We start from the raw sequence: 25271 nt of genomic DNA, 5'->3' as shown, positions 1-25271 counted from the left end.
TTTGATAATTTTATTTTTGTTTTTACTTTTTTTATTTTGGTAAAAAATTAAAAATAAGAAATTACTCAAATTTTAATTTTTATAATTTTCCAATATTATTTCGCATTTTTTGGCTATCAATTAATTATTCATTTCTTATTAAATTATTTCAAAATTTATTCTCTGTAATAAACACAAATTTATTTTACTCCTTTCTTATCAATCATGTTATTATCATTTTACTTCTGATCAAATTTAATAAAAAATCTTTCAAACTTTTTTCAAAAGTCTCTTTTTTTTTTTTTTTTGATAAGAATAATTTTCTTTTGTTATCACTAAAACTAAAATTGTTAATTAGCATAAATGAGAATAACAGATAGCAAAAAAAAAAAATCAATTTTTAAAATTTGATAAATTAAAAAATAATTATTTATAAAAGAAACTAATTAATTAAACAATTTTCGTTTAGTTGTTAAAATTAGATCAGGAAAAGAAATACAATTGATAATTGCATAAACCGGAAAAATTGATCACTGATATTCTGGAAAAAGTTTTCACTTCTTACTGCATTATTATTCTCATAAACAAGTTCAAAAAAAAAAAAGAATTGCACTCTGAATAAATAAGTTAGCAACTTGAAATATACTTTCTGATCAGGAAAAAAACGTATGAGTAAAATTTCCGGTTTTAGCAAAATCAAAGATTAATATTCTGGGGAGATACTTTTGAAACCTAAAATTCCTATCGATAACTCTTCATGCTTTCTGCTAAAAAATTTCTGTTAGATTCGCAAAATATAACAAATTATTATCACTATCTAAAATTTTAGGCTTATTCAGAAAAACGTAATAGTTTTTAAATAACATATATAATCCGGTAGAATAGAAAATGTTAAATTTCCGGTAGAAATTATATTAATTTATTTTTCTTAGTTTCTTTGAATTTTATTTTCAAAAAAAAAAAAAAAATAAATTAAATAGTATAAGTATTTTATAAAAAAAATCAATAAAATATAATTTTTCCTTCATTTCATTTAGCATTTAAAATTAACAAATTTTCATTGTTATTTTCAAAATGTTTATTCTAAATGTCAGTTGTTGTTTTGTTCAAAATTATTATCGATTATATTGGATGAATCATTCCTCAAATTTAATTCCAAATGTTAAAAAAAAAAAAAAATTCTTTTAAGCTTTTAAGAGAAAAAACAAAAAAAATTTCCCCGATTTTAGCATTTCTTTATTTATGATAAAAGCTTTTATTTCTTTTCTGTGTTTTTGTCTTTCCTTTCAAATATTTTTAAATTTTGATATTTTATTTTTTTGATAAAAATTATCATTTTAATTGTTAATGTTAGAATTAAGATAAAACTTAAAACTTATTTAAATAAATCAATGCAAAGTTTTTTTTTTTTTTTAGTTTCATTTTATTTTAATTAAAAAAGCTGAGCTGTCTTCTATTAAATTTTTTGTATTAAAATTTAAAAAATTGATAATCTTAAAAGTATATATGAATTAGAAAGAAAAATTTCTTCATTTCAAAGTATTACTTAAAAAAGACTAATTAATCTAATTATTGATAAAGTATCATTGTGAGGTGAAATGGATATTTACATTTGTGTAAATAATCAAATTTCATTTTTTATTTATTTTTATTTTTTGATATAACTAAGTTTTATTTATTTGCATAAACTATTTGTTAATGTTTATTTCATTTCATTAAATATCACAAATAATCAAATATCATTTATTTTATTTCGAATAGATTTTAATTATAATTTTTCATATGCTATTAGCAATTTCAGCTAATGCACTTTTATCGATATTTCTTCTTTCTCTTTTAATTTCATTTTCTAGCAAAAACCCATATTTCATACATTTATCAAATATCACCCAAAGTAATTCTGATAAATTCATGTTAATGATAAGTGAGAATAGAAAAGAAGTAATTTTGGTGTAAAATTAAAATGAAATTGCATGGATCATCCCAAAATTAAATTTTATTTCGGTTTATTTTAAAATTGCTTTAAAAATTAGTCTTATCTTTTTTTTAAAAAAAAAAAGCTTAAAGTTAAGTATTATTTAACATTTATAAGACAATACTTTTTTTCTAAGCTTTTTTTTTAGGAATATTTTTAAGTTTTATTTAAAATATTCCTATTTGGAGAAATTTTATCATAAAATTTATTAAAAACGTTAAAAAAAAAAATTAAGAACTCAATTTTCTACTGTCAATCATTTATTAATTATTATTTCAGATGTGAAATATATCATGTCAAATCGAATTATATATTTTTTCTTAATTATTGTATATTTGGGAGAATGCGAAATTGACACCAATGTATGTCAAATTTTTTTTTTTTTTTACCTTTGCTAATTTTATTAATTTATCAAATAATAAAACATTTTTATTTCCAAAGCTAATTTTCATTGTTTAAAATAATTTATTTTCTCATCAATGAATTCAAAAATTTTAGCTTTTAATTAATCAAATTTGTTTATCAAATTGAAAAAAGAAATTATTAGATATAACTTTTTTTTTTTTTTGTTTGTTTATAGGAAATTATCAGAGAATTAGAAAACGATAATACGATGGAAAATTATACAACAATAATGCAAAGGATTGGTTATTTCAATGAAACGATGCAAATTAAAGTTCATACTAATGAAGAAATTTTAAATGAATTAACTGTTTGTTTTTCTTTTTTTTTTTGTTTGTTTATTTTTGTTTATTTGTTTATTTGTTCAAATAAGTTAACAATGAAATGACAAAATTTGCAGCATTTTGCATTGATTTGATATGACATTATTAATTGTTAGTAATATATATGTCGCATATTTTGTTTTATTTTATTTATTTTTTTAAATTTTATTTTTTTTAATTTACAAAAAAAAAAAAAATATTTGTAGAGTTTACATGAGAAATACCCGCATATAACATATTTATATGAAATTGGTAAATCATTGCAAGGTAGACCATTAATTGTATTAGCAATTGGAAAAAATCCAATGAAACATTTGCCCGGAATACCAGAATTTAAATATGTTGCTAATATTCATGGTAATGAGGTAAAATATTTGCTTTTTTTTAAAAAATTTTTAAAAAATTTGATGAAATTAAAAATTTATGAAAGATTATTTAGTTACTTAAATGTGGAATTAATTGCATTTTATGAAAATATTTTTTAAATTTTATGATTTCAAAAATTGAATCAAAGTTTATAATAAAAATATTTTGGAAGATAAATGTGAAAAAAAATGAAAATTCTTTTTTCAGATATCAGGTAGAGAATTATTACTCTGTTTGGCAAATATTTTAGTCATAAATTATGGAAAAAATGAAGTGCTAACAAGACTTGTGAATAGGACACGAATTCATCTTTTACCGACAATGAATCCGGATGGATTTTCCGTAGCTATTCCTGGAAAATATGGTTGGCTTCAGGTTCCTTATTTACAGCATATAATAAACCATAACATGAAAAATTAAAAAAATAAGTTAACAAATTAATTTTATCTATTAAAATTAAATTATTTTTTTCATCACATTAAATTTGAGCCAATAATTCTCTAAAAAGTTTTGAAAAAAACAAGAGGAATTATCCGAAGATCAATATAATTTGTTTAAACATAGAATGTTGCCTGATTTGGTTCTTAGAAATTTATAACTATTATAAATTATTATTATTAATTCTTTTTTTGTAATATTTCTTTACTTTCTAGAATTTCTATCAATTGAGCAACATTTAATTAAATAAATTAATTTCAATTTAAGGGTCGAACAAATGCTGCTAATGTGGACTTAAATCGTGATTTTCCACAACGGCTAAATCCAGCAATGATCCGTAATGTTCAACCGGAAACTAGTGCTGTTATGCGATGGACAAGGTACGAAATGAAATTACAATTTTATTGAATTTGAAAAAAATCTTTTTTTTTGTTTTTATAAGACATTGTCAAATCTTTGATCTATCAGTAATCAGGATCAAATTTTAGTGATAACATTTCAAATTTTAGATCAATACCATTCGTCCTGTCAGCAAATTTGCATGATGGTTCATTGGTGGTTAATTTTCCCTATGATGATGGTAAAATTGAGGGTATCGAAGCAAAAACCGGTGATCATAAACTCTTCGTGGTACTTTCATACTTATATGCTAGAGCACATCACTATATGTGGAAGAAGGTATATGCAAATTTTATTAAATATAAGTAAATGAACGAATGAAAGGAGAAATTTTATTTTAGCTTTTATAACTTAATGATTGGAAATGTTAACTCAATCAGAAAATAATTTGGTAAATAATTTTGCATTGAAAAGTTAACTCATATTTATCGCTTAAATAATCTCTCAAAAATTTTCCCATTTTATTGGGTAATTTATTTTTGTTTGATAATTATAAATGTAAAAATTTAGGGACCAAGATGTATAAATCAACATGATGATGATAGCCTCGATGAAGGAATTACAAATGGTAATAAATGGTATCGTGTTTCAGGTCAATTTTTTTCATTTTTTTTAGGTCAATCTTTTTTCAGGTTAATTTTTTTCATTTTTTTTCCGTTTTTTTTTTTTTTTTGAGATCTCTAAGTAGTAGTGTTTTTGATGTATTATTGATTAATTCTAAACGATTACTGATTTAAATTATGTTTGTAAGTTATGAATTCTAGCAAATGCATATTGATAAGAGCAATGATAAGAATGGATTCTAGGTGGAATGCAAGATTGGAATTATGTATTTGCGAATTGTTTCGAATTAACAATTGAAATGAATTGTGTGAAGTATTCAAGTGATGAACAATTGAAGCAAATATGGAATGAACATAAATTTGCACTAATTTCTTTTATTGAAAAGGTAAACACTTTAACAATTTGGTTTTAACGCATACACACATTTTAACACTTTTATTTTAATATTAAAACACATTAATTATATTAAAACTTTTATATGAAATTAATTTTTTCTTTATTTTTATATAAAAAACATATTAATTTCAACACTTTGACATAGCATACTGATTTTAAAGTTTGAGCTCAATTTCAATCAACAGAAGAAATATAATAAAAATGTATACAGTAGAAATTGTGAAAATACTGTGAAAATACTGTAGTTTCATTGTCGATCGATTTTTTTAAAAATACATTTTACATGGCATTTTTGATTTCAATTTCAATCAATAAAAGAAATATAATAAAATTGTATACGGTAGAAGTTGTGGAAATACTGTAGAAAATACAGTAAACAGAAAAAGTTTCATTATCGATCGATTTTTCTAAATACATTATCAATTTTAATTTTTCTTCCAATTGGCTTTGACATGGCATACTGATTTTAAATTTTGAGCTCAATTTCAATCAACAGAAAAAATATAATAAAAATGTATATGGTAGAAAATTGTGAAAATACTGTAGAAAATACGGTAAGCAGTAAAAAGTTTCATTATCGATCGATTTTTTTAAATATATTATCAATTTTAAGTTTTCTTCCAATTGGCTTTGACATGGCATACTGATTTTAAATTTTGAGCTCAATTTCAATCAACAGAAAAAATATAATAAAAATGTATATGGTAGAAAATTATGAAAATACTGTAGAAATTACGGTAAGCAGTAGAAAGTTTCATTATCGATCGATTTTTTAAAATAAATTTCAATTTTAAGTTTTCTTTTAATTATAATTATAATATGAATGATATTGAAAACCTTTTTTTAATGTACATTTTCAATGACTAATAATTAACAGAGAAAAATGCATATTACAGATTTAAATCTTTTGTTCTGTATTCTAATTAATTGAAAACTGAAATAATCATTTTTACCACTGCATATATTAATTCTACGATTAAATTTAGATTCATAATACTATTTCGGGTTTTGTATTGGATGAAATAAATGGTATCGGAATACCAGGTGTTCAAATTTCGATTGACAATATCGGTAAAACTGTATTAAGTAGTACTGATGGTGATTTTTGGCGTTTAGTAATACCTGGTACCTATAATGTTACCTTTGAACATTTCCGGTATGAACCAGTTATACGGTTTGTTACTGTAAGCAAGAAAAAACCATATGAATTTCTTAATGTAACAATGTCTCGTAGAAAATTTATTGGAAATTTCACCGAAGTTTACATAGTTAATTCACAAATTGCTAATGCTTCTGGTACCTTTGTGATTTTTATGATTTTGATAATTTTTCATTTCTTTCCAATTTTGATCTCATGAATTTGTGTAAGTTTTTTCAGCTATTAAATGTAACAATATTATAATCTCAATTTTATTAATTTTATCAAATTCGACTCGGTGCAATAAAATCAATTTGAAATTTAAAATTTGAAAAACTGCCTTGAAATTATCTATTATAAATGACAATTTAATTTTGATATTTTTCTTTGTTTTAAACTTGTTATTGCTCACCTTTGCCATTTCAATTGTTTATCACAATGTGCAATTATCATTTGTTATTTATTTCTCAATGTAAATTTGTGGTTATGTTTGAAACAAACATTTTTATTTCATTCATTTATATGATAATATCAATTTTCACATTTTACCAATGGTTTTTCTTTTGCTAGAAATTGATAAACTTTAAAAAAAAATTTTTTTAATTGCAATACTTGGAATGGCAAATTTTTTATTTCAAAATTTAACACTGATAAAAGCAATGGAAGCCTAAGAACAAATTCAAAAGTTGTTTGGATAATAATTACTAATTTAAATGCAATTTCTTCATTGAAATTCTAAAATAAATTGTGAAAGCTTTTACAAATTTAAATTTCAAAATGTCACATCAATGATAATTTAATGTCATAAAATATTAGAAATTCCATTTTATTCAAAAGGATTTATAGCATTTTCTATAAATCAGAATTTCTTTCTCTCTTTGAATTGATAATGAAATAGTCTTCTCAATATAAAATTTATAAGCAATGAGAAATTTAATACTATAATTAGATTTTTGAAAATTTTTCCATCTTGAAAAATGTAACTTAAGCTAAAGGACACTTTTTAGCTCATTCTTCGATCAAATTACCTTTTGATACGTAAAGTAAACAAAATTTTTCACAGTGCAATTTAAACAAGAAATAATGAAAATTTCACTTAGCAACAAATGATGATGCATCATACATTTTGGAAAATTTCGACGAGTGAAATTTGTTTGTTCACTTAAGCTAATATCATAGCAAACTATGACAGAAAGCTTTTTGTTATTATTAAATTAAAATTATATAATCTTTTTTTTTTTTTAAATACAAAAAAAAGTGAAATTTAAATGTTTGAAAAAAAAAAAAAAAAAAGAGTAAACATTTACTGACAACAATTTGACATTTTCAGGTAAAATTTTTCCTTTTCTCTTAATTGACACATTAATAATTTCAGTAATTTTAATTGTGAATTGTAGATTTCATTTCTTTTTCTCTCTCAAAATGAAATTTTAAAATGAAATTGGAAATGTCCTCAACGTCTCTGTCTCTCTCCTATATTTACACACTCTTTCTCTCGTTCCTCCTACTGTCTGCAATCGTTGAGTATTCAATCATTCGAATAACACTTGTTGTCTAACCCATTATCCACATACATCTATACATTTGCCTATTTTATGTCTATTAGTCTGTTGCTCTCCTACTTTGTCATGCTATTTCGTTCGATGTTTATATTACTTTCAATTAAATTTGATGGTTTGATTTTGAAAATATAAAATTTTAGACGTTTTAAGACTTCATTGTATATTTAGTGAACTAAATTGGACAATGAAGAAAAGGAATTTCTCACTTTCATTTTGAAAATTTTATTTTTAATTACTGATAGCATCAATTATACAATTACTTTTATCAATTTTTAAATTATGCATTTTAAAATTTTATAAATAATTACTAATTTGATTTGTAATTTTATTAATTTTATGATTTCCACTTTTACTTTCTTCTTTACTCTTAGCCATGAATAGAATAAGTAATTTATCAATTTAGTACTATGAATATTTATCTGTTTAATGAAAAATGGAAAACGTTTACTTACCGTTTTTTTTTTTTTTTTTTAATTCCAACAATTTGCAGAATTTAAAAATAAAAAGTTTAATTTTTGGTATTTGGTAGTTTTAATTGACTGTGAAATTTCTTCTTTTGGATTCAATTAAATGAATTAAATGACAATTTCGACAAAATTTTCTTCGTTCAATGAAAAATTTAATGGAATTTAAAACATTTCTTAAAATATTTCAACAAATAATAGTCTTTTCTTTTCTATTTTCTGACAATGCTTTTAATCAAAAATTGTTGTTAAATTGCTTTAGAATAATTTAACATTTAAATAGCAATGATGACTTTAACATAGGAAATAATTGGAAATATTCCCCAAAGTTTGGGCAATTAAAATACCCAAGCAATTAATATGTTGAGAAATTTAGCAACGGAACATTTCGTGAATTATGATAATTAAAAAAAAGAAAAAAAGAGGAAAGAAATGTTATTTTACAAAAAAAAAAAAAATTTTGTTTTATTTCAAATTATTAAATAAAAAATAATACTAACAAAATTAATTTTGTCAACATGTATGAAAAGCATTCCTTTCGTTTTCACTCTAATAAATTACTTCAATTTTAATATAAATTATTCATAATTATTATAGCTATACTAATCAGTTTAATTATTCCATTTATTAATTATTAAATTTCACTCAAAATGAAAATATTGCAATAAAATTATCTATGAAGTCTACGAAATGAAATCGAATAAATTATTAAAATTATTAAATACATTATTATTATTATGTTTTATTAAATAATTATTAATATTATTAAATAAAATTATTAAATACATTATTATTATTAATGTTTTATTAAATACATTATTATTATTACTAAACCAAATTACTAAATATATTAGTATTATTATGAAATGTATTATTATTATTAAATGAAATTATTAAATACATTATTATTATTATTATTATTATTATTATTATTATTATTATTGAATACATAATTATTATTATTATGTAGCAAAAATAAAGTTTTTTTCATTGTTTTTTTTAATTTTTTAATTGTTTTACGAGAGAAAAAAAATTGAAAAAAAAAAAAGGAAAAAAATTAGATAAAAATAAAATTGATTAAAATTATTCACCTTGAAATAACTATTACAATAATATAAAATTATTTGCTATCACATAAATTGTTATAAAATGACAATTCAAAAAAAAAAAAAAGAAAAAAGCGGAAATGAATTTGGTATTGAATAGTTGAACAATTAAAACATCAATTTATTTATGAGAGAATTACGAGACGAAAAGAAAAAAAAAAAGGAAATGAAATGATTTTTCTCAATATTCTTTATTCAAAAAAAAAAAAAAAAGAAAAATATATTTTAAAGAAATGAATTAAAAATTATTTTTGTTTATTTTATTTATTTATTTTTTATTGACATCAAATAAATAACTCATTTTATTGACAAGTTGGAAAGATTAATTTAATTTTCGTTTTATTATAATATTTCTATGTATTATCAATAAATATTTCCAATGTTTGCTATAAAATTAAAAATATATGTCATTTTCATTTTTTTTTTTTTTTAATTTCTAAATATATTTACTTTAGTTATTTATTATACTTAACTTTAAATATATTTGCTATTCTTGTAATAAATATAAGTAAATTAAAAACTTTTTTTTTTTTTTTTTTTTGCAAATAAAATTTCAAATGTAATGGGAAAATTTTTTGTTTTCAGTCATAAAAATTCAAATTTTTGTTATGTTATCTTTTTAATATCTTTTTTTTTTTTAAATATATTAAATATATTTTTTAATAAATAATTAAATTTATTTTATAAAAAATGCATTAATATCAAATAAATCAAAGTTAACAAATTTTCACACTGAATTAATGTAAATGTTAGATGATTTTATTTAATAAACTAGAAATAAATTTAATTATGCACTGATTTCAATTTTTATTTTTCTCTTAATTATCATTTAATAACTGAAAATTACATTTGATTATTGATATTATTGTTTATTCATATCAATTATTTCAATTTTTTTTATTTTCTTACAAATTAACAATTATCAAATTTATTTATTTCTCATTCATTTTTTATCATTTTTTTTTTTTTTTTGTATTCTACTGAAATTTACACTTAAATTAAAATGTATTTTTCAAGGTGAAATTAATAATTTCTAATAATTTATTACAGATAATATTAGATTAAAATAAGATGAATTATAAATAATCATTGCATTGTTAATCTCAGAAATAATTGAAATTTAAATTTCATTTTTTCATAATTTATTACCTTTTAAAATTTCATCAAATATTAGATTAAATTATTTCTTTTTCAATCGTTTTTTTTTTTTTTTCTTTCAACTCCCATCTATTATTATCACTTTATTTTAGTTTTAATTAACGCTCAATTTTGATTTCTCAATTTAATCAGCTGTTAATAGATATTATTAAAATGTTTAAATTCCTAATTAAATTTTATTTTGTAAATATTATGTAAATTTTATGATTTGTAAATATTTGTTCAGTTGGACAATTTTCATTGGGGACATTTATCATCGATTGATGAATTTACAGCAGAAAATTGGTTTAACTGATCGGAGTGCAGCAATTTCAATTTAATTCAACTAATTTCATTTTTCTTTTTTTTTTTTTTTGAGGTTGAAAATAGTTTGTTAAATTGTTTGGTCAGTATGAGTGAATATTTTTTTTTTTTGAAATTTTATTAAATAACTTTTGAATTTTTTTTTTTTTTTAAATAAATGTATGAATAAATGAATAAAAAAAAAAAACCAATTAAACCAATCATTTTTGTATATTTTAAATTATTTATTTATTATTACAAATACCAATACGAATTAAAAAATGCGCTGTAATTAAATAAAATATTTGTTTTACTAAATTTGCATATATTAATTTTTGAATTTATTAAAATCTAAAATAAAATTAATTGAAAAATTCTTTAGCATCGTTTAAAATATTGATTGTTTTTTCAAAGAAAAAAGCGCAAGAAAAAGAAAAAAAAAAAAGAAGTAAAAACTTTGTGATATTTATATAATTTAATAAAATATTCTTTTCTTTTTTTTTTTGCTAAAATATTTTAATATTTAAATTTAAATTTAAAATTAGAAATTGTGTTTATGACAAAGCAAAAAATAAAAAATGCCTAAAATGCCATTTACAATTGATGTGCAATTTCCATATAATTTATCGCTACGTCTTTTCTTTCTTTACATATTTAATTATTCAATATGAAAAATCTTTTAACCTCATTTTATTTAAATTTTAAATCATTCAATATTCATTTCCATAAATATTTTAAAATTTTACTTCCATAATAATGTTTTTTTTTTTCAAATTATTTTTTTATTATACAAATAATTCAACTTTTTTTTTTTTTGTATTTTAATTATTTAACTTTAAATAATTTTCATTTCCATAAATATTTTAAAATTTTACTTCCATAATATGTTTTTTTTTTAATTATTTTTTATTATACAATAATTCAACTTTTTTTTTTTGTATTTTAATTATTTATCTTTAAATAATTTCATTTCCATAAATATTTTAAAATTTTACTTCCATAATATTTTTTTTTTTTGTATTATAATTATTTATCTTTAAATAATTAAAGTAAACAGTTTTTTTTTTGCAATAACTACTTAGCATTTTTTAATTGATTTTACTAAAATTTCATTTTGCATTTTGTTTTTCTTTTGCTTTCAAAAGTGTTTGCAATGAGTGCAAATTTTGAGGTTAACGAAAGAGAAAATTTTAAAAAAAAATTGAAAAAAAAAATTTCTTTATGCTCTAATAATTATCAAATTTTTATACAATTCAATTGTGCTATTTAAAAAAAAAAATTTTTTTATATTTTTTTTTTTTTGTTACTATTTCATTGAGAATTTTAAAAATATCTCTTAAGCAAAATTTTTTTTTTTTTATTGAAAAATAATTTTTCTTTTAAAAAACAATTTTGAATAGTTCACGTCATTTCTGCATTGTAAATTCATTTTTGTTAATCTTTTTTAAAATATCTTTAAATATCATAAAGTATTTAAAAATTGAAATTTGCTAAACATATAATTTAGATGAATGATATTATTACTTTATTATTTTAGTTTTAAATCTTTTTCTTTTTTTTTTTCAATTTATCAATAAAATGAATAATAAAATTTTTGAAATAATTTTTAGACAGCTAATAAATTTGAAAAATTTTGTATAAAATTTTAGCTTTTTTTTTTTTTTTTTTTGGTGACAGAATAATGAAATTATTTAATTGAATATTGATTTAATGGATGAAAAGTTCAATCATCTTTTTGTTTTTTTTTTTTTTTTTTCTCTTTTTTTTGCATAAATTGGAATTTTTATAATAATTTGCAAATTGTTATGATGTTAATGATGTATTTTGAGGATTCAAAGAGGTCATCAGTAAATAAACAAATTATTATTTATTAATTCATTCCATCGATTTAAACATAATTCCTTCTTCCAATTTCTATTTTGATATACAAACATTCGATGGTGATAATCTATTTGATAAAATTTTTTAAATCATTTTTAAAAATTATTATTTATTGCTATATTTTATAATTTATCTACTATTTATACGCTTTTAATTTAATCATTTTCTGAATTTTTAAGTATTTAATTAATTAAATATTATTTTGATCTCTTCGCGTCAATAATTATAATCAATTTTGTATTTAAAATTATTCTCAAGAATAATAGAAAGATTTAAAAACTGTTTTTTTTAACTTTTTTTTTTTAATTTTACTATTTTTTTTTTGAAATGCAAATGCATAATTATTTTAATTACATATTAGATGTAAAATAAATTCAGATTTCTATCTTAATTGAAATATTTTTTGTTAAAATCTTTTAATTCAATTAATTTTATTTCATCGTTTTTTTTTTCTGAATGAAATAGCTAATTTATTTTAAATAAACATTTTTATTTGAATTTAATTCATTTATGCAAATTTAATTTCTTACAAAAAAGCATGCATACATGCATGCATGCATGCATGCATTCGTGCGAATATTTTATAAGACAACAAATTCAGATACTAAATTTTTGAATATTTTATAAAATATTGTAATAATATGTCGACTGTTATAAGAAATTATAACTGCAAATTAAATTTATAAATTCCAACAAAAATTTGAAGCTGAAAAAATTTAATTATTAATATCGAATATTATTGATAATAATTTGTTATTCAGGTAATAAATATATTTTGAAAAAACTGGAAAAAGTTTTTTCTTCAAATACTTTTGAAGTCAAAATGCAATAACAATTTGATAAATTTACTTTTTTCCGGAATTAATTCCTGTTTTTTGTTTCACCTAAAAAATCATTTCTTATTTTCATCTTATTTAATTTATGTTCATTTTTTTTCATTCTTATTTTAATTTGAAAACTATCCATTGTATTTGATTGGATAAATTAGTTTTTATTATTACAATCATTTGTTGTGTAAATTTTTTTGTTTACCTAATATCAAATGCATTGATAAATTTAAAATATTTATATTTCATTTCTTTCATTTTTTTAATTTATATTAAAATATATTTTAAATTTTTTATTAATACAATCATTTTTTTTTTTCAAATGCATTGATAAATTTAAAATATTTATATTTCATTTTTTTTTGTTTTTTAATTTATATTATAATATATTTCAAAATTTTAAGCTTTTAAACTTCTAAAATTTAATTTTAAGAAAAATATTTAATACATTTTTATAAAGACATAAAATTTGTACAAAATTTATTTTGCTTTGCACTCATTATTTATAGCAAATATTATTAGTTAATGTTGTTTATTCGATGCTTCAATTATATGAAATTATAAATTATCAATGTTTGTCATATAATTACATCATTGGATTATTCGTCACTAGCATTTGAAAAGGATTTATAAATTTTTGAAATCATCAAGAATACCGGTTTTCTGGTTGTTTCATTCCGAATAACTAACTGATCCTTTCTATTACTTATTTATGCTTATTTTCCATTTGCAAAATATGTTTATTTCATTCACATTTTGCAACATTTCTTTTACATCAAATACTTTTATAACTTTTTTTTAAAAAAAAAAAAAATTTATTCAAAAAAAGAAATAACTTTTTTCAGAAAAAAAAAAAAATTGGTATTAATTATTTATAACTTTTTCAAAAAAAACAAAAAAAAAACAAAAAAAAATTGATATTAATTATTTTTTAAAATTTAAAAAAAATTATGTCTAAAATTAAACATTCGTGAAAATTAAAAATTAATTAAAATTTAGTTTAAATTGAAATTGAATTTAAATTAAAATATTCTAATTCCATTAAATTTTTTTTTTTTTTCTAAATAAAGAAAAAGAAAAAGAAATTGATGGCATTTTGTCGTACAACATTAATCGAACGTCTTTTAAACAATAATAGCAATCTAAATACTAATGCAACGTTGGGTATTCCACGAAATTGGAATGATATTGATTCATTTGAACGAGTAAGTTAAATTATTTTAAATTTTAATTTTTGTTTTTTTTTTTTTTTTAAAAGCTAAATTATTTTTGAAATGTTAAAATTAATTTTTGAATTAGCTTAATTTTTCTTTTTTTTTTTTTTTTTTTTGAAATGTTATAATAAATGTTTTTGAATTTGTTAAAATTTTGAAGAGAAATATTTGAATTAGAAATTATACTTTAAAAAAAAATTTTTTCATATATTTGTTATCAGTTATCAATTTTAATGATAAATAAATTATTTTGAGGATAATATTATTGAAGTTTATCGAAAACTTCCAAATATTGAAGAACAAATTTGGGGTAAAGTTATTGTAATGGAACGGAATATTCGCTCTGCAAAGGCATATCTACGATCACGTGTTATTACAATTGACGGAAGTGAAGCTGAATTTGATGGTGTTCGGTATGTTTTTTAAAATTTTTGAATTTTAAATTTTGATTTAAATTAAAAAACATTTTTAACACTGTTTTCCTGGTGCGTTTTTTTTTTTTTTTTTTTAAGCCATAGATAGCAATAATTATTGAGTATTAAATTTTTAAAGATTTAAAAATTTTAATTTAATAATAAATCCATTGAAGTAGATCAACGTATTAGTGATGAAAAAAAAAAAAAAGTGGAATTGTTTAGACGTTTTATGACGTGTAATACGTGTTGCTGATAAAATTAACGTAGCAACGATTAACCTTATTAGTAGATTTTAATCTTACTAATAGAATTTTTGATATTAATTGATAAATTATCGTTTAATATTCTTACAAAAAAAGTTTAATTAATAAAACTATAATCAATGATTCAAATCTCTTTTTTTTTTTTTCTTTTTTTGGTATAAAATTTAACTTGTTAAATTTTTTAAAATTTATTGATTTTATTTCTGAATTTTTCTTTCTATATAAATTAAACAAATGAAATACACTACGTTTCAAAATTTATTCTATTCCAATTTAAAAAAAAAAGTGAAAATTAGTTCTGTAATTCGATAATATTATTGAAATACTTAATTGATTAATTGATGCTGGATCGATCAATTGTATAAATTTGATAAAACGAAATTAATTTTAAAAATTTTTATCCTTTTTCAGTCATTTATTAAATTCAATTGATAATTGCCACATTTTAAAATATAATAATAATAATTATTATTATTATCAATGGATGTTGGCATATTTTTCTTCAATAATTTTTTAAATTAACATCAAAAAAAAGAAAGGAAAAAAAAAATTGAATACAATAATTCATTTCCATTCCAAATTTTAATATATGAAAAACCGGTTTTTCTTCCGGTTTTTCTTTTTCATTTCATTCTATGCTATATTGTGTTCACATTAAATTTAAATTTATATAAAAGGAATGGATATAGACTAATTTTAAATCAATTATTATTATTATTATTTAATTGAAAAATACTTTTTCATGAAAATGCATTTGATAAAATTTACTATAAAATTTACAATTTTTCCTTTCGTTTTATTTAAAATGAAAAATTCATTAATATAAAACAAAATTTGTTTCTCAGAAATAATTTTCACATTTATAATTACACTTACTCGCACAGTTTTCTATTAATTTTAATTATTAAATTTAATTTTCGTTTATAAAATTAATTTTAATTATTAAATTTTCGTTTATAAAAAGTTAAATTAAATTTTTATTAATATTTTTCTTTTCTTTCCTTTTATAGCATTGGTTTACAACGATTTGACAATTCATATCGTGATGATGGCACAATTAGAGCATTTGAAACTTTTGGAAAAGTCTGTAAATTTTCAAATTTTTGTTACAATCTATTTTTAAAATATTTTATTAATTAATAAAAATATTTGTGATAATAAAATGATTAAAATTTTAGTAAATTTTATTATCATTAAAAATTTTTTGAAATATTTCACTGATGATTTCTCACGTGAATTTGATTAAAATTTATTTCAAAAATTTAATCTTTTAATTATTTTACTAGATGAAAGTGTAATGTTATTACTATTCTGATTAATCTAAAATAAATAAATTTTTTATAATAAATAATAAAAACATTTTTTGAATTTTTGAATGATAAAAAAAATAGTTTCATTTAAACTTTCTCTTCAAATTCATTAAAATTCGTTTGTTACAAATTTCTAAAAACTAATTGAAGAATTTTTTAACAGATATTACTAATATAATTGCAATAATATTATACTTTAAAGATTATTTAATTATAAATTTGTTTATTTTTATAAATTTTTTTTTTTTTTTCATAAATTGGTTGGAAGAAAAATTATAAAAATGTTAACTTTTATTTTGAAAATTATAATAATCATTTAAAAAAATCTGCTACAAATTAATTTTTTAATGATAAAATTGAAATTGCTATGGGTTAGTTTCTAATAATAATTTTTAAATTTTTTAAAAAGTATAAAAAGTAAAACTTTCTTTCCAATTTTTTTAATTAATTTTAATTTTTCGTTTTTTTTTTTCAGGGTGTAAAAATGAAAATTGATGATATTGGTAATGTTTGGCTTAAATGTATCGAAGGAAGTGTATTTGTTAGTGGAATACTTGGAGAAATTATTGTTAAGAATGATCCAATTAAAGTAAAACAAAAAAATTTTTTTGATCTGATATTGATTTTTTTTTTTTTGAGAATAGATAAAATCATATGATTAGGGCGTTATGATATATTTTATCAATAACTTTTAATTTAAGTATTATTAATTATTTATTGATTAGAATAGAGTTTAAATTTTGGATATATTTTAACAATTTTATTCAAAAATCATCAATGCTGTAAGAAAAGTTTAAAAATTGCTAAAAATTATACATTTAATATTTAATTGTCAATTTGTAATGAAATTATTTTCAGATTTTTGATTTAAAAATTCTCAAAGAAATTGTTTCACGTAATAATGATTTTGATGAAATTGCACGTGATCGATACAGTCGAATGGCAATCACTTACGCACACGTTTGATATACTTTTATTAAAATTTATATAATTTTTTTAATTATAATTTAATTTATGAATATTTAAATAAAATCACAATAATAATATCAATATTTTAAATGCTTTAGTATTAATTATAATTTAACTTATGAATGATTTAAATAAAATCATATTAGTAATATCAATATTTTAAATGCTTTAGTATTAATTATAATTTAACTTATGAATGATTTAAATAAAATCATATTAGTAATATCAATATTTTAAATGCTTTAGTATTAATTATAATTTAATTTATGACTATTTAAAATCACAATAATAATAATAATATCAATATTTCAAATACTTTAGTATCAATTTCTTTCTTCCTTTTAGTATTAGTTCAGGTAACTTCAGGTAAATGTAGTATTAGTTCGGGTAAACTTTTTTTAGTATTAATTCAGGTAATTTAGATAAAAAAAGATATTAATTAATATCAATTTACAAATTACCTATGATTGCTATGATAATTTCTGACATATATAAATTTGAATTATTATTATTAAATTATAAATAATAAAATATTTTTAGATTAATAAACCAACAAATCCACTTTCATCAGCATTATGGTTTGCTGTAATAAATCTAACAGCGCTAGAAATGATTCAAATATTATTTCCCAGTAATTCAGGTAATTTAGGTATATTTTTTTTATCAAAGTCAATCAAAAATTTTTGCTATAATTTAATATATTAATGAAATAATAAAAAGTAATTAATAAATGAATTAATGATAAAATATTCTACAAATAATCTAATAAACATATTTAAATTAGTTTTTTTTTTGTTTTAATTTCTAAAATAAAATTTTAAAATTAATGTTATAATTTTAGTCTCGAATACACCATCACCAACAACAAGTGCTGAACATCATAGCATAAATCATTGTGATGGCTATTCAGCGACCAGTAGCGCCGATACAAATTGCAATGTGCGCACTGTTTCATCAACTAGTTCAGGCTCCTCATCTCATTATTCTGCAGTTAGCTCTGCTTATTGGAATCGACAATTAAGGTTAACTTTTTCTTTTTTTTTTTTTTTTTTTTGTTTTTTAAATTTTTTCGTTTTTAAATCGTTTTTTTTTTTTTTTAAAGTTTTAAAAAATAAATTTTTTTTTTCGTTTTTTAAATTTTAATTTAAGTCAAAAAAGAAAAGAAAATAATAGTTTTGAATTAATTTTTGAATGAATTTAAAATAAATTTGGTATTTAGATCACGTGGTGGTGCTTACAAGAAAATTAATCGAGAACCAAATGTATATTCATCATCAAGAAATGCTACAAATTATGAATCGGAAGTTTGACTATATTTCATATTCTTTTTCTTAATTCAATAATTTAATTGTAAATTATAAAATTGATGAGAAATATTCTGAATACTGCTGCTATTATGCATCGAAATTTATTTTTGAAATTTCAATTTATAACTGAAATATCAACTAGATAATGTTATAAATAGAATCAGAATCAGAATGTTTGTTATATTTTATGTGAAAAGATTAAGCAAAATAATTTAAGTTTTTTTTTTTTTGAAAACGTATTTGACGTATTATACAAATTTGAAAATTATGCTCCTTAAATAGCTAAGTAATTATAAACGTATTTCACGTACATACTCTAAGTTATACTCTAACAAGAAAGTATGTGTAGAATCACTAATTTATTGATTGATTTATCAGTAAATTTTACAAAAATTTATTCCAAATTATTACAAAAAGCATTATTTAATGATTAATTTAACTTTTTTTTTTTTTTTTTTTTTTTTTTTGTGAAAATCATAGCAATTTCTTAACTTCTTTTTTTTTCTTAATAATTTATTTTTAAGAACTTTCGAAAAGAAAAAGGTCGAAGTCTTCTGGATTTAAGTGATTTGGATCGATTACGTAATCCAGTATACTTCCGTAAAGAACGAGAAAATCGTGGTGGACCAGGACATAAACGATTAGGTCATTTCACACAACAATTGTCAACCTCACCTTTGACACCGTACTACTCGTCAAATATAAATTGGCGTTCACGAAGTGAAACATCACTTTACTGTGAAAGACTTTAGAGATGAACAGATAAATTTTTTGTGCCAAATATTAATTTGTAATAAAAAAAAAAAAAACACTAATTAAGCAAATTACCTTCCTCTGTAAATTATATAACTTATATTTCAATATTTAAAATCAAATTCAAACTTCTTAATTTACTGAATAAAATTTAATAAAGATGACAAATTGATTAAATCACACTATCCTCAATACTACAAATGAATGATAATTTTTCAAGTAATTAGAGAATATTTCAAAGATAACCTAGAGGGAAGCTTTTCACTTTTCAAATTTTATTGAATGCCAAGAAATGAAGCTAAAAAGAAATCCCGGAAGTCTTTTCCTTTTTTTCCTTAATTTCCGAACATCCGTAAAGCTCAGTCGCAAAAATTTAGACTTCAAAATTTTAAATCTTAACTTATATCGAAAAAAAAAAAAAGTAACTTATTCAAATTTCAATTATAATAAATGATTTTATTTAAAAAAAAAAAATTATTGAAGCACAAATAATATCTAAAAAACTATGGTAGATCATCATAACATATTTTTACAATATGCTTGTGTCTTCTGTGATAATTTTCTATTAACTTTTCATTATAACATTATACGAATGTTTGTTTTTCTATTTAATTTACTACAATATTACAGCGAAATGAACTTTTCAACTTATTAATATTATAATAGTTGTAAAATGTGAATAAAAATAAAATGATTAGAGTACAAATCGATGAAGTAAATGTAACGATTGTACGATGCTATGTATGTTCCTTAACTTAACTCAACTTTTAATATCAATCAATAAAGTTTATTAATGTGACAACATTTCGATGTTTCATTTTACGCACAAATATTTTAAGCAAAGTATTAAAAAAATTTTTAAATTAATCATAGACTCAATCCAAATATCTTTTAAAATATTTTAATCAAAGTTTGAATATGGATGAAGAGAATTTTTTTAAGTGAAAGAAATATTAAAAGAAATACATTTACAAAATTCATAACTTTCAACATTCACAACGCTAAATCTCGATTAAAAAAAGAAAAGTGTGGTTGTCTAAACAGCTGCAGCAAATAAATATACAATGTGCAGAATACAGAAGAGTTAACAATGACAAATAAAATATTTAATACTTCTCTAAATTTTCAAAGATTTGCAAGAAAATAAGACTAAAGAAAAAGATGACTCATTATTTTGAATATAATGGCTTTGTTCAGTGTTCTGTCAAATGACATATTTCAGAACAATATGACAGCTCTCAATAAAATATGGAATGAAGAGTAATAACTAAAAGTCTAGTTTACAAAGCTATCTTAGCTCATTTGAGGAAAAATTAGTCTTTATACAAACGCAAATTAATTACTACTAAACAAAAAGCTACCATATAACTAATCTTTCTTCATCCGAGTTGTTACCATACGATAAATAATTGAATCTTTACCTGGATCCATATTCCACAAACCAACAGTTACAAAGAGAACAATTAAAAAAAGTGCAACACTTACGAGTAGAAATATGCCAAAAGTAGCCGGATAATTGCCAGATGAAAACTGAAAATTTATTAAAAATTAAAAGCAAAATAAGCAAGATCTAAAAATATAAATCATTGAAATATTTTGAAAAATTATATCATTAAGACAACTATACTGCAATGTATCCAAAATTTAAATAAAATTAGACATTCTTTACTATATTCACACGCTAAATCACTTAATTACCAACAAAGAAATCCTTAGGAATTATAAACAAATATAAAAATTAAATGCATGATTTTGTAATTAATAGCTTATCAAATTTATTTCAAAATAGCCCAGTTCAGAAAAAAAAAAAAAAAAAAAAGAGAAAAAGATGAAGAATAAAAGCAACAAGAAAGAAAGCAAGATATCTCATAAGCAACAAGTGTAGATAGAAACCTGATAAACGTTTAGTTCCTTTCGTAACTTCATTATCCGGTCAGATGGACTTTTAGGACTCTGAAAACGAATTCATTTGCAAAAAATAAAAAAATAATAAGATGGAAAATTTTTTGCTAATTTTTAGCCCGTTTTTCCTTTCATAAATGAACTACACCGTCCTGGAAATGGATAAGTAGGCTTCACCATAAAAAAGATAGCAAAATGTTGCCTACTTCTACTAATCAAATTTCCGAGGAGAATTATCTTTCTGTAATCATGGAAATTTCTATTTGTTATGATCTATGAAAGAAAATTATTTGCAAATATCTTCTTCCTTCTCTTATATTAACGTTGATCACAATATCGAAATGAGCCAAATTTTATTTAGAGAAAAATGGATTATATGACTGACATCTTCCTGTCTTTTTTGTCTCTTTTTGATTTCAGACTTTGATTCCGTAATGAGCTCCGCAATTACACGATCATTGTATGTATTCCGCAGTACAGAAATTAAATGTTGAATTGCGCTTTCCAGCTCGTCAATAGCTAGTTTATATTCGTTTTTGGATAATTCCTTCTCAGCAGCTGGCAAACCATTCACGTTGATAATAAAAATTGTTGGGGTGTTTCTAGTACGAGCAACTTTCGATTTACTTATCTAAAACTGTCGGAACTATGAAGTGTTTCAGATAAAATATTAATCAAAGTCATACAACTAAATTTGATACGTATCAAAAACTAATTATCTAAACTATACCTTATTTACATTATTCATCATTTGCTTAACATAAATGTTTGTCATGAACGGAGAGTAAAATATCCTAGGTTAAAGTCATTAGAACAGTTAACTTTTTTTTTTAATATAACTTATAATATTCTTGCCTTAACAATATTTTATTTTTTTTTTTTATGAATGTGAAATAAAGGTTAACAATCTTAGATATATTACCGATTCTGCAATTTTATAAAGATTTTCAATTTCTTGTCGTAGTGGCTTGCTTTTCGTCTTGACTTGAATTCCTAACAAAGTATTCTGAGCATCATAAGCAATTTGTGAACCTTCCAGCATTGCGTTCTGCATCAGAATCCATTCTTGTCCTTCATCACGAAATACTTTATTGTTAACCAATTCTTCATGATTGAAATCTTCGCCATCTGCCGATACAGCATATTTGGATGGTGGTAAGTTGCTCAGAGCTTTTCCATTAATGACAGTAACTAAAAGTAAAAGAATTTCTTCAAGTTAATGTCAGATCGTCAAAAAAAAAAAATTTTTTTTTTTTACTAGATGAAAAACACTAACCTACTGCTAATGCTCGTGGTCTTCTGAAAATATCACCCTCAATTGCCCATGTTAGAGGAGTTTCAGCTGTCATTCCCAGCATGTATTTGTTCGCTTGCATAACATCAGCTTTGGATAAAAAAGCTGCAGTAGGTTCCGAAAGTTCAACTTGCTTAGAAGCTAAGAAATACAATTCGGCGCATAATGATTCTGAAACAAAAAATCACCTGAAAAATCGATAAGAATAATTTTTACAATGATATAAATAAATTTGATGAACCGATATCAAAATGAAATATAATTACCTTGTATCAAAGATAGTATCGCCAAAATTGTATAAATATAAGCCATGCCTAAGAACCTGTAAACCATTTTTGTTAATGCTACAACTCTTTGAAGCGGAAGCGACAAAAAAAGAAAAGAAAAAACCGAATAAATTGGTAAGAAATATGTGAAATTATGCATGAAATATATCAAAAATCATGAATGCTTGCACTGCCCAAAAAAAAAAAAAAAATCTGTTCTGGAAGCTTTAGAAACCGAACGCACATGAAGGAAACAAAAAATTCATTTTTATTTGAGAAAATAAATGACATCAAAGCAATCTACATTATATTCATCACCAAACTCCTCGCTGCACACCAGATAATTGACCATGATCAGCAAGACGCCTGAAAATATTCCTCTTATTCTATCATTGATTAGTTCATTAATTTGTTACAATATCAAATTTTAATTTAATTTATGACTAAAACATTTAACAACCTCAAAAACAAAAATCTAATTTCCGCTTCAAATGAAAAAAGCTGATTGTCTTGAATTGAGAATGAAATGAAGCATTAATATTTATAACATTTATGAAATGAATACCTGAAAATCTGTCGATGAAGATGAAATCTATTCAGTTTACCACGTCGTGCACCACTAAACTGACATAAATGCTGAACAAGATTTGGACATGATCCTTTGGGTAAATTATGCAACTTTTTTGCACATTCATCTCTAATCAATTCCGGTAATATAATATTAGATTTCAGTGCTTTCAATCGAACACGATCTGGGCCAAGTTCAGCAAGCAAATGTCGCCTTTTGACATCTCGTTTCATTCGCCATGTTGACCAAAATGTCATCCTATTACCATCTTTCCACCATTCACGTTCCACATAGTACGGATATTTGTCTAATCTGTAGAAAAAAAAAAAAAATGAAACTCGTTTAGTTAACTACACTTAATCTTCTCATTTAGTAATCACAAAAATTTAATTAAAATCATCTTCACTTCCAATATATTCCTTTAATACAACAGTTTAGATCTTTTCATAAATAAAACTAATGCAAAATTTCATTCTAGTAAATTCCTTACAATATCTAATACTAATTGAAGTAAAAATTTAATACACTATAGCAAATTTTAGCAATTTTTACTTTAATGTTTCCAATGCTTTTTGACTGTAAGGTAAGGCAAGCCGTTCCTTACTAACAGTGTCCATAACTGCATTTGATAGATCACTTTCAACAGTTGAATTATCGTTAGCATCCAATGCAGATGGAATTGTTTCAGCCGTATCGACTTCCTTAGAACTTGTCAAATAGCGCGTAGAATCAATTACTCGGTACCATGATGTATTCAACTTTGAAAGCACAGACGTGAACAATCGCGAAGGTAGCATCAACAAGAAGCTGCAATTATTTATGAATTAATTAAACGATATAATTATTATCAGAATTCTAATGCACAAATGCAATTTCTTCTGCAATTTTCCAGATGTTCAGTAAGTAAATTGCATTAATTACTTCAGCGAAAATATTTTTAAAATCTGTCATAGTTTAATAAAGAAAAATAGGTTGATGTAGTGTTCATATTACTTAGGAAAGCTCGTCGAATATTATCAGATCCAAATTTGCGGCCGTAGAAGTTAGAGTATCATGATAAAGAAAACTGAACATTCTTTTCATAGACGTGGGAAAGGAATCATATCAATACAAAATCATTATTTATGTATTTATGTAAAAACAAGCTAAAAACTTGAGCTAATTATTTCAGCGTTGGAAAAAAATAAAATTAGAAATATTTCAGGAAGTAACCAAAAAAAAAAAAAATATCATAAAATTTTTATGCATTACTTTATTTCAATAAGGCACGATCACACTGGATACTCGTAATCAGAATGACTATTTATGAAAGTAATGCAATATTAAGCAAACAGCTTTAGAATTTATGTCTTTGAAAAAAAAAAAAAAAAAAAGTAGACATAGAGGCAACTACCAAAGGCCAAAATGTTTGGGTCAACAGTAAAAGATAAATTAGATGAAATGAATTTTTACTTAATAAAATCATGAACTTTATAAATACTTTTTTTTTTTCGTGAAAATGTTGATATTTTTTGGTAGAAAAATTCAATTCCGAGAGAATATAAAACTGAAGTAAAAAAAACTTCGCAAAACCACTTAAATGCATCATTCCTTATCATAGCTTACTTAGACAGGCAACAACGGTTAAATGCCTTTTTAATGATTGCATACATATACATTTGAATATATAAAAAAAAAAAAAAAAAAAAAACTGAAAATAGGAAACACATAACAACCTGTGAAAAAGAACGAATACAATACTATCTACAA

At 21.4% G+C, this 25271-nt stretch overlaps 4 protein-coding genes across 5 annotated transcripts; 2 read left to right on the top strand and 2 right to left on the bottom strand.

Annotated features, from left to right (window-relative positions):
• Nucleotides 1–2567: 2567 nt before the first annotated feature.
• On the top strand, nt 2568–6200 carry Bma-cpd-2 (Zinc carboxypeptidase family protein; the record flags this gene model as incomplete). The annotated part of the gene is made up of 8 exons (XM_043075850.1): nt 2568–2666; nt 2886–3044; nt 3253–3420; nt 3751–3863; nt 3993–4161; nt 4393–4474; nt 4689–4831; nt 5829–6200. The coding sequence occupies 8 exons, from the start codon at nt 2568–2570 to the stop codon at nt 6198–6200; spliced, it is 1305 nt and encodes a 434-aa protein (XP_042931784.1).
• Nucleotides 6201–14348: 8148 nt separating this feature from the next.
• Bm8761 (Uncharacterized protein) lies at nt 14349–19491 on the top strand (the record flags this gene model as incomplete). Its single annotated transcript, XM_043075849.1, has 9 exons — nt 14349–14465; nt 14730–14887; nt 16164–16236; nt 16939–17052; nt 17322–17423; nt 17973–18072; nt 18274–18454; nt 18652–18736; nt 19264–19491. The coding sequence occupies 9 exons, from the start codon at nt 14349–14351 to the stop codon at nt 19489–19491; spliced, it is 1158 nt and encodes a 385-aa protein (XP_042931783.1).
• A 1369-nt stretch (nt 19492–20860) lies between these two features.
• Bma-vha-20 (Uncharacterized protein) lies at nt 20861–23021 on the bottom strand (the record flags this gene model as incomplete). 2 transcript variants are annotated; one of them, XM_001894423.2, is made up of 6 exons in its annotated part: nt 20861–21022; nt 21386–21445; nt 21780–22025; nt 22317–22585; nt 22671–22859; nt 22955–23021. In XM_001894423.2, the coding sequence occupies 6 exons, from the start codon at nt 23019–23021 to the stop codon at nt 20861–20863; spliced, it is 993 nt and encodes a 330-aa protein (XP_001894458.1). The 2 variants fall into 2 exon arrangements, with proteins under 2 accessions (XP_001894458.1, XP_042931782.1); XM_043075848.1 differs by having other exon boundaries at nt 22955–23000.
• A 247-nt stretch (nt 23022–23268) lies between these two features.
• Nucleotides 23269–24319, bottom strand: Bma-mrps-14 (40S ribosomal protein S14, mitochondrial, putative; the record flags this gene model as incomplete). Its single annotated transcript, XM_001894422.2, has 3 exons — nt 23269–23320; nt 23520–23834; nt 24075–24319. The coding sequence occupies 3 exons, from the start codon at nt 24317–24319 to the stop codon at nt 23269–23271; spliced, it is 612 nt and encodes a 203-aa protein (XP_001894457.2).
• Between the last annotated feature and the right edge of the window lie 952 nt (nt 24320–25271).

The sequence above is a fragment of the Brugia malayi genome (assembly GCF_000002995.4).
Source record: "Brugia malayi strain FR3 genome assembly, contig: Bm_v4_ChrX_scaffold_001, whole genome shotgun sequence".
NCBI classification, from domain to species: Eukaryota; Metazoa; Nematoda; class Chromadorea; order Rhabditida; family Onchocercidae; genus Brugia; species Brugia malayi.
The sequence above is the reverse complement of the archived record's forward strand: the minus strand, read 5'-3'. Positions and strand labels throughout refer to the sequence as shown.